The sequence below is a fragment of the Odontesthes bonariensis genome, chromosome 1 (genome assembly GCF_027942865.1).
Source record: "Odontesthes bonariensis isolate fOdoBon6 chromosome 1, fOdoBon6.hap1, whole genome shotgun sequence".
NCBI classification, from domain to species: Eukaryota; Metazoa; Chordata; class Actinopteri; order Atheriniformes; family Atherinopsidae; genus Odontesthes; species Odontesthes bonariensis.
Window position 1 is genome coordinate 1,749,031 of NC_134506.1, and position 14,355 is coordinate 1,763,385.

The window sequence follows — 14,355 nt, forward strand, 5'->3', positions numbered from 1 at the left end:
AAGTCACTGTCCATAGTCTGTGCTTCACGTGAGTTGTCCAAAGTTCTGGTTTAAGTTAACTTGGGTAGTAAAATCGTTTTGCTAGTTGTAAAAGCACAGTAGACATAACTCGAAAATTAGGTTCAATTATGGATTTATTTTGCTCAGAGCCTCAGACAAACAGACAGACAAATGGCAGCGAAAACACGCTCCTTCGCAGAGGTGTGACAATTGGGCACGATTGTCCTGTAGTGTGTGGTGTTCCCTTGTGCGTTCAAATCTTATGCGATCATGTTGACACACTGATTCAGTATCACTGAAGCACACATTTCACACTGGACTTTTTTTCAAAACCGAACAGCCTAGAGTGTAGTTTTTATATATATTTTTGCCGTGGTAATGGTCTTAATTTTTATTCTTAGAGGTCTTAAAAAGGTCTTAAAAGTCATTAAATTTGTTGATTAAAAAATGTGCAGATACCCTGCATTATATGAGTTACATTGCATAACACTTAGCTGACTTTTGTTATCCAAAGCGACTTATAAGAACACATTATTGGTTACAGTCTCTGGAGCAATGTTGGGTTAGTTGTTTTGCTCAAGGTCACTCCAGTCATGGATGGGGATGTAAACAGAGGTAGCCTAATCGTGGGATTTGAGCCTGCAACCCTGTGATTTAAAGACCAACTCCCTAAACATTAGGATGGCTCGTTAATATATAGCATCTGCATGCCATTAACTTATGATTGGTAATGCAAAAAAAAAAAAACTGTCGTGGAGCACTTTTGTGTCCCCACCAATGTCAAAATCAAAGTTACTCCCTTGGATATAGCTCTCGCCACACGTCTATTTATTCCCATTTCTATCATATAGGACTTAACTTTCCCTATCAGCGGATTAATTTGATTTGTCCGATTAGATGAGTCTAGTTTGGGATCAAGTCTAAAATTAAAGTCCCCCCCACAGACAACCGTGCCCTGAGAGTCCGCCAATAAATCAAAAATATTCATATCCAATCACTCCCAGGTGGGGCATACACATTTAGAATTGTAATTTCGGATCCCTCTGTCCTTCTCGTAACCCTGACAAATCTGCCCTCCTCATCACTGATTTCTGAGATATGTTCATAGTTAAGTGCACCAGAGGTAAGTACAGCCACCCCTCTCTTATGCTTAGATTTGACAGATGAAGAAAATACATATCTAAAACCCTTTTCTCTTCAATCTCAAATGATCTATTTGGTTCATGTGTGTCTCCTGGAGTAACACAATCTGAGCTCTTTCTTTCTTTAATTTAGATAAAATCTTATTCATCTTAATCTTATTCAAGACCCCATTTACATTAAAAGAGATAATTTTCACTGGTTCAGCTTGCATGTAGTTGTATTAACTGACCGCTCAGCATTCTTCCAGCAGCAGCAAGTAACCCCCTTAAAGAAACAACATATGGAGCAAACAAAGAATAAACAAAAAAGTATGGTGTATAACTAAAGCATGGGTGCTCCTAACCAGGCTTCCAGCAGTGAATCACTTCCACTGCTTCCCTTAGTCTTTGAAGGAATACCCCTATTTACTCCCTGAGTTAGGGGGCCTTCCACTGTGATGATGTTCTCGGCAAAGAGAATCCACACCCATTTTAGCTCGACACTAATTATATTTTAGTGCCTCCGCATACTCCTTCCTCATGGCCATGATCTCCGGTGGATAGTCGTGGTCGAGGTTTATCTTGTTGTTGTTCCACATAAAATTCTTCTGCCACGCCAGCCTTAGGACTTCTTCTTTAACGGTGAAGCAAAGAAACTTTACCAGGATCGATCTGGGCTGGGAGCCGGTAGGTGGGGGGGATGATAACGCTCTGTGCACCCTCTGGATCTGTAGTGCTGTTGACGGGGGGATGCTTAAATTCTCACGAAGTAACTTCTCCACAAAATGGATCATAGATTGTGATCCCGACTCCGCTCCCTCCGGTATCCCGTATAGTCTGAGCGTCTCCCTCCTCGAATGAGCCTCCAGCGATGTCAGTTTAAGTTGAAGCTTTTCCTGTGTTGCAATCATCTCGGCTAATATCTCGTCGGTGCCTTGGAGCTTATCTTCATGCCCAGCAATCCTGGTTTCCACTTCGTTGAGCCTCACGTTTGATTTGTCCTGCTCTTTTCTGATATCTTGTAATTGTTTTTTCGTGTCGTTTCATCCATCCATCCATCCATCATCTTCCGCTGGTCCGGGGATCGAGTCGCGGGGGCAGCAGCTTGAGCAGAGAAACCCAGACATCCCTGTCCCCGGCCACTTCCTCCAGCTCTTCTGGGGGGACCCCGAGGCGTTCCCAGGCCAGCTGAGAAACATAGTCTCTCCAACGTGTCCTGGGTCTTCCCCGGGGCCTCCTCCCAGTGGGACGGGCCCGGAACACCTCACCAGGGAGGCGTCCAGGAGGCATCCTAACCAGATGCCCGAGCCACCTCATCTGACTCCTCTGGATGCGGAGGAGCAGCGGTTCTACTCCGAGCCCCTCCCGGATGACCGAGCTTCTCACCCTATCTCTGAGGGAGAGCCCAGACACCCTGCGGAGGAAACTCATTTCGGCTGCTTGTATTCGCGATCTCGTTCTTTCGGTCATTACCCACAGCTCGTGACCATAGGTGAGGATAGGAACATAGATTGACCGGTAAATCGAGAGCTTCACCTTCTGGCTCAGCTCCTTCTTCACCACGACGGGCCGGTGCAGAGCCCGCATCACTGCAGACGCCGCACCGATCCGTCTGTCAACCTCCTGCTCCATTCGTCCCTCACTCGTGAACAAGACCCCGAGATACTTGAACTCCTCCACTTCATTCCCGACCCGGAGAGGGCATTCCACCCTTTTCCGGCCGAAGACCATGGTCTCGGATTTGGAGGTGCTGATTCTCATCCCGTGTCGTTTCAAAATTCTTTAACCTCTTTACCGACGCCTCGTAGCTCTTTCAGTATCAACATCAGGTTTACCGGTTCATCCTCATTCTCTGAACCAGCGTCGTCGCGGCTAGGAGCGGGGGAGACACCCCGGCCAGCCCCGGGGGAGCTAGCAATAGCTTCTTCTGTTAGCTGCAACTCGTCGTCGTCAACTTGCTCGATATTTGACTTTTTCATTCTCTTGTTCTTTTTGGACGTCATCTGTGCTCCTTCTCCCTTGTTTTCGCGCACTTCGCTGAGTAATTAATTCACTTTGGGGCAGTTTTAGTTCACTCTAGTCGAGAGCTCTCCTACTAAGCCGCCATCCCCTCTAGATTCCAAAACCGGAACCCATTTTCGTATTTTTATTCTAAATTTCTCTCACTTTTTTCGTAAGAAGGTCTTGTACGAACACGCCACGTCAGATTCAACAAACGCTCTTAAAGGCATGGTTGGTAATCCTGTTCAGAAACACATTTTGTAATACTGGGTGAAATGGTCCGTCTGTCCTGAGAGAAATCTATACAAGATGTATTTAGAAAAAGGGACGAAAATAATCAGACCTCTGTGGCAGCTGCAGGACTGAGAAAAAGCTGACCAATCCGAGATCAGCGGGACGCTGATCTCGGATTGGAGCGCCTACAAAAACCAATCAGATGCCTCTGCTTTCTGCCTACGCCCCCCTCTGTCGGCTCCCTGCTCCGTGTGCGCATGCGGTTCTACCGGCTTTGGATGACGCACTGACGGAATGGGGAGGGGGGGGTGGAGCTTAGAGGAGGGGACACTTTCGAATCTTGCTAGCTCTCTTGCTAGCTCTCTAGGATTACCTACCATAGCTTTAACTTGGGAAAAAGTGTGTAAACGACCTGCGTAAATGATGAATGCCAGCCGTGCGTATTTAAGTGCACGTGCACGAGGATAGTAAATTTGCATACTCCACGCCCAAAGTAATACCATATAAGGCTACACTTCCTCTCTCCTGTGCCAGGAAGTGTTGAGTGTTGAGTCATGAGAATGGCATCAAGAACAACTTTAGGGGCTCTGAGATTGAAGTTCTGCTTTCAGAGATCCAGAAAGGAAAATCTGTCATTTTTAGCATGTCAGCAGTGGAATTTTTAAAGCGAAGAAATGGGCAGCAATTACGAGTGCTGTTAATTCCGTGTCACCTGTAGTTTGTACTCTACTTTCAAAATAAAGAAAGTACACAAAATAATTAGTACTTGTTGGACAGCGGTGTATGGGAATGTGATGTACCATGGGTGATAAACTGATGAGAGCTTTGATGACCAAGGGGAGCGCATGACTCACAGAGGACTGGGACACCCCCGATCTGTCTCCAATCTCCCTCTGAAAGGTTCCAGTGGCCAAAAATCCAAGGGTGGTGAGGACCTGGGCGTGTGGTGGAATTGGGTTTGATCGGCGTGTTTCTCTCTGGAGTTGTAGCTCTAGCAAGCTGCATATTTGCAGCAGCACAGTCCTTGGCAATCTAAATTGCGTTGTAGCCATTCGTCTGTCTCTGCATGGATATCTACACGGTCTCGGACCACACGCTCTCTTCCAAGAGCCTGTGCGCTAAGGCAGGGGTCCCCAACTACCGGTCCGCGAGACATTCCAAACCGGGCCGTGAGATTGGGGGGGAAAAAAAAAAAAAAAAAAAAAAATTTTTTTTTTTTTTTTTTTTTTTAAAAAGACATGGAAATCGGGAATTCTTTCATTTCACTCGCTAGATTCTATACTTGGAAACTGCATAGATTGCATTATAGGAGGCCGATTGTGCACGTTTATTTTTTTCAATGATGACTGTCTGTCTGTCATCATATCCTAATTTGTAAAAGCATCTGCTAAATGTAATGTCTGTTGAACGTAAAGTACAAAAAAAAAAAAAAAAAAAGTATCCCCCCCCCCCCCCCCCCGACCGGGCCGCGGGAACAAATTGCAGAACCAAACCGGTCCTTGGTGCTGAAAAGGTTGGGGACCCCTGCGCTAAGGGATCCAAAAGTAGCTAGTCAGCCGCTGGTTTCCCATTGACCGTGTTATATACAGAGTCAAATTAACTTCAATTAGTGCATAATTTATATCAAACAGAATAATGTCAGCATCATTATGGGGTATAATGTGTATATTTATTTATGTTTGCTTCAAAGTAATTAAATATACAATCCATTAGTCAAACAAACTTGATTCGAATAACAGCAGACCATTTTACGAAACTCCTACGACAGGTCTGGATCACTCGTAAATTCTGTTCGTACCTGAAAGAAAACTCAACGAATGCGAGTGGTTCTTGCAATGAAGCCCATTGTTTGAGGGATGGCCACCTAAAGTTGCTTTTCATTTTTGTATGTCTTTGTGCCACTCTCCCCAACAAGCAATAAAATTACTTAGACTAAAGTCAACCTGGAAGTAGTCAACAACTAATCATTTCTAACTGAAAAGATCATATCTATTGTTTGTCTATACTCTTAAACACAACTCATTATTCTGTTCTGTAAGGTACTGCACCTACAAGCAGAAGAAGGGAAATACGCCTCACGTAAGCTCTTTAACATTGGAGCTGATATAATTAGAAAGACTATTGTTTAACCAACCAAAAAATCTGTATAAAGAGGAAGGAGGGGTGGCTGGATGGAGCAGCTCTAACTTCTGAAAGTGACACAACAACAACACTTGTTTCACTTCCTGGTTGGATTTTGACAGAAACCTCACTTCGGTACAATTAGAAAATGATCGTGGTTTGCATGCGATGACGTTGTTAGAAAGGATGCAACTGGAGCTCAACTATTACATACAGGGTTGAAGTTCATGATTCTTCTCATGTATTCATTTCTCAGTCGATTGATTCAGGAATTCAAATAATAGTCTTTGAACAAAAGGAAAGCCAATAAGTTTGTTTCCAAAAGGAAATAGTCACACAAAGTACATTCATCCCACTCTCCACATTCATCCCACTCCATCCTAAACACACACACAGACCAATTACCTGGCCTCTCTGAACTTCTTCAGGATCCCTGGATGGTCCTGTCTGCGTCTTCTTCTGAACCAACGTTCAACTTGTCTCACTGTCAAATTGCTTTTTTTCGACAGCCCATCAGTGTCAGCCTGGAATTGAACACAAACACAAGTAGATGCAATAAATGTGTTGTTACTCAGTGTTACATAACAGTACAAGCGGAGTAGAATTATCCACTGCTGTTTAAAGAGGGAGTTGTGACATACTTTAATCTGGCCAACATACAGTCACATGGTTCATGTTGCAGTCAGTAGTTACAAACAACTCTCCCAACGCCGTTAATAGTGTCTACTTTAGAGGAAATTTCAGTAAATATTACCCAATGATTTTTATTAATTATAACATTGACTTCACTTGTATATAGCATATGCTTACAATGACTTGCATGTATCACGTGATATTTATCAGTTGTGTCAAATTAGGAAGGTAGATTGCTAATATGACAGTGAATAGATTTATAGAATGTATGCATGAATATTTCTTGAGTATTCATCAGTGTAAGGGTCTGCTCAGTTTAAGCATGTCTTTGTTGAATTATAGCACCATAAAAACTCCTCCAGAGGATGACCCCTCCTCTTCTTCTTAGCAGTGGGGACGCTGAAAGGTTGATCAGGGTGCTGGCGATGGAACTCCCAGATGAGCCGCGCATCCATGATGTGACAAGCCGGGACCCATGACCTCTCCTCAGGACTATATCCCTCCCAGTCGACAAGTACTGGAGACCTCTCCCGTGGTGGCAAGAACGCAGCAGGTGGTAAACCGTGAAAGTAGGGACTGTGTCAATGATCTGGGGAGGTGGTGATGGCTGAGAAACGGGCATCAAGGGGCTCTCTCAAACCGGCTTGACCTTTGAGACGTGGAAGGTTTTGTGGATCCGCATGGTTCGGGGCAGCTTGAGTCACCGTCACCGTCAGTGGAAGGTCCTGGGTTGAGAGCCAAACCTTCTGGCCCACCAGGTAAGTGGGGGCCCGGGAATGATGGCAGTTGGCGACCGTCGAGTACCAGTCCGTGGCTCGTAGGAGGAGAGGCTTCCTTCTCCAGAGCTGGGAACAGCAGCAACTGGAAGCCGTGGGCACACTGAAAGGGGGAGAGTCCTGTGGCGGAGCTGGTAAGGGTATTGTGGACATATTCTACCAACAGCAGCTGCTTGGACCAAGTAGAGGGACGTTTCCATTTCTTGATTCATCCTCTCCGACTGGCCGTTGGACATTTAACTTAAACTGGAAAATCAAATTATACGGACTTCCTTCAACTACAAAACTATGTAAAATACTTATTTTATACTGAGAAATATACACCCTGCCATGTATTACATTTCAGGCCTACATTTTAATTTCATCCCAGGACTTTATGTGCCGTGGCAGACGCTTGACCTTACAGAGGTCCTCAGTATCGATGAAGGAACAGAACAAGCTTCTTATGAAGAGACAGTCAACAAATAGTTGTTTCTGAGGTACAGTACACTGAAGCAGTGTGGGGACAGTTTTGGGGACTCACACCACCAAAGAAATTTTGAACATTTTCAAAAGTACAGGGTAAGTGCTAGGGTAGGAGATGCTCTCTGAAGAGCTGGGTTTTAAAGAAATTCTTGAAGATAGACAGGGACACCCCGGATGTTGTAGCACTTGGTAGGTCATTCCACCATCGTGGAATGACACATGAAAAGAGTCTGGATTGTCTTAAGCGTGGTGTAGGCACTGCTAGATGACATCCTGTGACGACCAGAGTGACAGAGTCGTGACGTAAGCCTTACGAGAGCATTCAAGTGGATGGTAGCAGTTCCATTAAGGTGTAGCGTGCTCTCAGGAAAGACAGAGAACGGAGATGTTTACATTAACCTTCCCCCCTTTTTCAAATGTCTTGACATCGAAAACATTTCACTGTTTATGACCCTTTCAACGGATTACCCAAAGGAGATAAGGACCCAGATGTGAATTCTAACCTACTGGAGTTCCTTTGTGAGATTCTCTCCTCCACGCCAGCCACGCATAATAAATTATGCAAACTGACCCCCTCTGACAGAGAAACAAACCAGGCTTGCTCTTCTTTCCTGGTCTGTTACAATGAATGTTCAACTCTCCACTTTTTTTTAGAAGAACAGAATCAACCCTAATCATCACTTTCTTGGAATAAAACTGTTGAAATCGGAACTGCATAAACCTACAGATCATTTTGAAACATTCGCCATTCTTTTACATGAAGTATTTACCAAGTTATGGAATACTGGATTTAATAGAATCCCTTTCGTGGAGCCACAGCGCCCCCCAAAGGACATGGATAACGGACACTTTTCACTATGTCAGCCTAATGACCATGGACACTTTCAACTATGGATGTTTAATGTTCTCATTATGTGCAATGCATAACCCAATAGTGTTAATTCCAAAGAGCTGCAGATCATTCTAATTAACAGTAACCAAAAGTTGTCATACTATTTCTATCATGATAATATGAAGTATTGTATGCTGATAACTGTTCCATGCTCATATTTGTGTTTATGCCTGCTCGCATGCAACATTATTGTCTGTTAGGAACATTATGTTGTATAAATCAGTGTAACGTTGGTAAATGCGTTTGAAAGAGAGAAGTTTCCCCTTTTCTTCTCAGTAACCCCCCTTTTTAGCTTTTTGGGTTGGGGGTCAGCTGAACACTGATTGGACGAAAGCTGACATGTGACCTCGAGTTTAAAGCCGAGTCGCGCCGAAGATTCGCTCTCTTCTCACTTACTCTTGTCAGTCTCTTTTTGCTCTCTTTTCTCTCTTATCATTTTTCTCTCTGGTCCCTTACGCTCCGCAACTCTTTTGTCCTCTCTCTATTTTACTCCGTAACTATTAATTCCCAATTTTTTTAGACTTCCTTTTTTTTTTATAAAGTCTGGTCCGATACACGCGAGTGTTGGCTAAATCACACCGCCCGGCCCAAGAAGAACAGCCGACTCAACGTCACCCAGCCGGTAACCAAGGAAACGTGGTCTCCAAGGACTGACGCTCACCTTGTAAAGAACCACGATACTCTACGGCAAAAGTAAGGCGCATAAAGTCTGATATCTTTGGAGCAGTGGAACTCTGCTGGACTCGGAGTGCTGAATCCTTCCTCTGGAGGTGATGGTTGTGCAGAGATCCGTAGGAAATAACCGGCCGAAGTGATTAGCCATAGCAGCTCAGTGTGAAAGCCCAGACTGTATTAACGTTTTAACCCCAGGTCACTAGTCCTCCCGTTTAGCTAAGTTATCTCTCCCTTTCAACCGTGTTTCCTTATAACTATTGCAAAATACCCATATTCTGTCTCTTATCAATTGTTTATACACCTATATACCTGTGCAATGTTGAATAAATGTTTGTATTAATCCATTTAAGAGCGTCACGGACAGTTACTAAGCCGGTTGTCACTTCAAACAGAACGTACGAATCAGAATGAGACTGATTATTAATTGATTATTAATTTAACATACCAGGATCGTAAGATTTTAAACAGTTTTCCTCTTTGGACTGTATAACTTAAATAAGTCAAAACAAACAAGAGGTGGTGCCCTGCTATTTTCGAGGTAAATATTAATTAATAACGTGCCAACGCTACATATATTTGGTTCCGCCGTGCGAGGCGTTTTTGCAAAATAGCCGCGCTTAGCAAAACTGTCTGTGTGTGAGCATTGTTCTACAAACTGTTGTTTCCTGCAATTGAGAGTTAACGAGAGTAAAGATATAGAGCCAAACAATTAATTTATGGACGCATAGACTAATTGTTTGAATGTTTTTGTAGTAAGAAAGAATTACAAAAACACAGAAACGGAACACACCAGCGCCGCCTGGGTGTGCTTCCCCCTGAAGTAATATTGCATGCAAGAGCGTGGTAAAACGCTCAATAATATATGGCCAAGTGGGGATCAATGATTGCGAGTAACCAATGTTGATCTAACCGCTCTGAGAAACAGAGATAACTATCCGCGAAACTCCGGTATTGTCTGCTGAACTCAGGACTCCGTGCAGAAACTAGAAGTAGCTACCTAAGTTTTTGCAGCTGGTTTGTTAACAAACAGCCAGGAGATTAGAGACGGCACGGCGAAGCTTCCCGTGGCCGGTGAAAGTAACGTCTACACGGCGTGTGTATTGTGACCTCCCGAAGAGAGGGTAGCTATAGTCAATTTTGAAGAGTTGAAGCGCCTAAAGGCAAGCCTGTTTTAACTTGGTGATCGTAGAAACGCTCACGAGCCCATTTGAGTCAGCACGTCAGTAGAAGCGCTGACGTGCTTAGAAGCCCCTTAAAAGTTTAAGGTGGAAAGTTGGAGACTGCCGTGTCTCGCAACTGCTGCTGTCTTTTCTGCAAAGCTGTGTTGGGAACCGCCGTGTTTCTTTTTGCTTGTGACATGAATGTTGATGTTTAAAAGCTTGGCGTTGATGCTACAAAGCTAAATTGCTGTGGGCTAAAAGCCACACGCGCTGGAATGAGACTTCCTGAGTGGGAGGTGCCAAAGTTGTCAACATCTGACGTCAGCACTTTCTCACTCTTCCCCTGGAAGTCCGCTGCAAATAATGCAAGAACGAGCCTTAGCGTCATCTGCTGGTAGCTTGGTTAATTACAACAAAGTGAAGGAATTCTGGGAAATGGTGTTTGACTAACAAATCTGACCAGCGCCATTGTAACTTGTGGTGAAGTGATTGAATTGAAAAGCAATAACGTGGTTCACAACTAATTCCTGTACTAACAATGACTGTTTGCATAACTTGTTTAAGGGTTTAAGAGAAAAACGATTCTTAAATAAATAGGAAATTTAAAATCAGAAAACTCAACAGTAACTGATTTTTAAGGTTAAAAGAGAGTCAACCTAAAACGGTGGAGTATATCCACAACTCCTAAATTGTGACACCCCAATCAGCAACCCCAAAATTAACATCATTAGAAAAGGAACGACACTTGGAAGAAGGAAAGAACTTATCAATAATTTGGCTTAATCAAGTAAGATAAATTTTATTAAAGAATACTTCTTTTTAATTTTCTTTTGTTTGCTTATTCCCATCTTGTTGTTATTTAATTTCTGTTTTAAGTTTAATTTCAAAATCAATTTGGAATTAAATAATTTTAAGCGATAAACTTTTAATTTTTATTTTTGATCATTCGTTTTAATTTTTTTATTTTAATTTTAATTTTTATATTTTATTCATTTTAAATTTAAAGAATTTTTTTTTTTTTTTTTTGAATATTTCTTTTTTTTTTTCTTTTTCTTTTTCTTTCTCTTACTTTCCTTCCCTTCTTCCAGACACGCCAAACTTAGTCTATAACTTGCCTAACTGCTTACCACAGTTACTCCTAAACAAATAGATTAACAAAACTTTTCTCGACAAATCAACATGACTTCTGACACGTCCAGTCAGGACGATCCATTCGAAGCAATGGAAAACACCCTGATGGATTTGACTGAAGAGCTAATTCCAGGTTATGTCAACCAAATAACAGGCACTGACCCCAACGAGCTCGGGGCAATAGTGTCAGAACTTATTGCAGGAGTGGAAGCGAAGACGCCCAAAGACAAAACTTTAACAAAGTTATTGGGGAGCTTAGCTGTCGTCTTCTCCGCGCGATTCAAACATGCACATAAGGTGGTGGAGCAAGCCGCTGAAAAACTCAAAACTCGGTCGCAAACGATAACGCAATTACAGGAGGAAAAGAAATTCCTCCAACATAAATTAGACGTCTCTGAAAGGACAGCAAGCCAGGCTGCTGACCAAATAAAGAAATTGACAACCCAAGTTGAACAATCAGACAGAGATATGAATCAACTAAAAGGGATAAACGGGGAGCTTGGGGAATCGCTCCAGCAGTGCCAACAAGATTTGCTGGCTAACCAAACTAAACTGGAAGAGGTTAATAAAGCCCATAAGGACTCGCAACAACCTCTCCACGATGCCCTGCAGACAGTGCAGGATTTGAACACTGAAGTCGCATCCTATGAGACGCATCTCAGTGCTAAACAAAAACAGATACAGCTTTTACAGGAACACCTCGGCGAAGCTAAAGACAAAGTCAATGAAGCGTATCAGCAAAACGAACACCTAACAGGAGAGTTGATAAATGCAAAAAGAGATTTACGTCAGTCCTTGGAGGCTGAACGCAAACTGAAAATGCATGATCCCTCTCAACCAGAAAAGGAAGGCCGTTTTAGCTATAAGGGAGCCCAGGGGGAATCGTTCTTTCCTCCAACAGGGCCAGCTACCCCAAATCCTTTCAGAACCCACGGTGAGTCCCCAGAACCAACCAGACTGGATCAGTCGACCTTTGTTCTGGGAAACCACACACCGTTGGGACCTTCTGACCGAGAATTAGACAAAATCGCTCGCAACGTGCCAAGGTTCGAACCCACTCCTGGGGGGCCACACGACACCCGAGCTTCCTTAAATGATATTGACTTCTATTTGCGTCGATTTCCAAACGCATCCATTACGGACAAACTCTACTTGATTAAAATCACGTCCAGCCGTGAAGTAAGTAGATTCATCGAACGTCAGCTTGATTACATCCAAAATGATTATGCACTTCTCTGTCAAACGATGGAGAGGGAATTTTCAGATGAGCTGTCTCAGTCTGGTCTAAGTACCGCCATGATGATTAAGCAGGGACGTAGTGAGCTGCCGCAGCAGTACTATTACCGTCTCCTCAAAGCTTATTTTGGCTCACGCAACGACAAGGGAATGGAGGAAGATATAAATTTCAAAACTCTCTTCATCCAAAATCTCCATCCCGTTACTAGTCACCACTTGGGGGTCATGGCTAATCCGCGCACCGCCACAATTGTGCAGCTCCGTGAGTGGGCCACTTTAGGTTTCCAGAAACACAGACAAGCTAAACATCCAGAGCATAACACTGTTCTGACGCTGAACGCCGAACACCCACCTATGGAGCTCGAAGGAGCCCAAAGGGGTAAGGCACCTGGTCACGACACCCGACCACAGCGGTCTAGTGAAAGTCACAAGACATCACAGACTCAACCGTCTCATCCGAAAGACGGCTACTCGAAACCTCACTGGCCCAGTAAAGAGCGATCTTACTCACGTGCAGAACATAACGAACCTCCTTTTTACCCTCACAGAGGAAAGTTCTTCCCAAACCGGTTCCCCAAATACCCAGCTCGGGAGAATCAGGGTGACTATAAAAATAGGCCTCGGGACAGACATCCACGCACGGAATGGTCCAAATTATCTCAACAGGAATCGAATGATTCACACAAAAGGAGCAACAAAGACTCTCCAGGCATGAGATCTGAAAAGGAAAAAGAAGCCTTTGGTCTCAGCCAGGATGAAATAGACAATATTAAACGTTTGTTGCAAGAAATGAAAGAAAAGAAAGTTAACAAAAAGTCTGATCTCCTGTCCATAACCACTGTGACACAGAACCTGGCCCTGCCAGCTGATTCCCTTTCACAGCCAGAACGAGCAGCCGAGCCAACTCCAGAATCTGAGCTGGACCCACAACAGGCTCAAACAGAGTCACAAACTCCTGTGAACAGCACAGAAGAACAGGTGAAAGATCCTCTCCCACCTAGCGCAGTCTTGGTTGTACAGCTGGATCAAAAAGAGATCTCCTCTGACCAGGATGCCTCTCTGATACAAGTTGAACCACCTGTACACCAATTTCTGTGCAACCTCTCTGAAAAGGGAGTCGCACGCAAGTTTTACATCTCATTAACCTTAGAAGATGTGCTGAGACATGAAGCTCTCCTCGACACCGCCGCGGATATAACTTTAATGTCTCTATCTCTCTTTAACAGACTTCGTAAGGTAGCAAACCACGGCAATAAAGAGTTAAAACTCCAACCTTGCTCTCTGGAGGTGCGCCCGTACGCCTCTAATAACACTACGCTGTCAGCAGTATCTCTGATACAACTGTCAATCGGACCAATGACTCTGATTCATCCCGTGTATGTGTCATCGCTTGAGTCCATTCCTTTGCTTGTCGGAAAAGATCTTCTGAACCGTTTTGAGCCTTTGCTCGATTTCAAACGATTGAAAGTGTGGGCACAGGTGCGAGAACCTCTGACGATTACTTTTCCGTACAATGAAGATTTTAGCTGCTATGTCCTTGAAAGTGAAAAGCATAACTCTGTCCAACAGATAACTTCACTCGAGCCGTCCGAAACCGTAACACACGATGAGGTTGTCCACAGCAGTCCAGCCGCTCAGGCCGACCCTGACAACCTGGTGACGCAGCTCGCGACACAGCGAGACACTTTCCTGTGTGCATTACAACCGTCAGCCACGCAGGACGAGTACTGTCCACAGGTGCTCAGAGGTCTTGAACTGCAAAAGTCGCAGATAGATGATGTGATTATAGCTTTATGGGCTGATAAATCCGCAATCAGTAAAGATCTATATGAGTCACTGGCACGAGAAAACGCCAATCTCCGGATGGTGAAAAACACCTTCCGTTTCCCATTAGATCCTACACCAACCAC

At 43.9% G+C, this 14,355-nt stretch overlaps 1 protein-coding gene across 1 annotated transcript in view; it reads right to left on the minus strand.

The window, feature by feature from the left end:
* The window catches only part of cers3a (ceramide synthase 3a), a 114,369-nt gene that overhangs the window by 59,794 nt on the left and 40,220 nt on the right, over nt 1–14,355 (minus strand). The window contains exon 4 of the mRNA XM_075459957.1: nt 5,883–6,001. Within this exon, the coding sequence (XP_075316072.1) occupies nt 5,883–6,001 (119 nt within the window). The remainder of the gene's footprint in view (nt 1–5,882; nt 6,002–14,355) is intronic.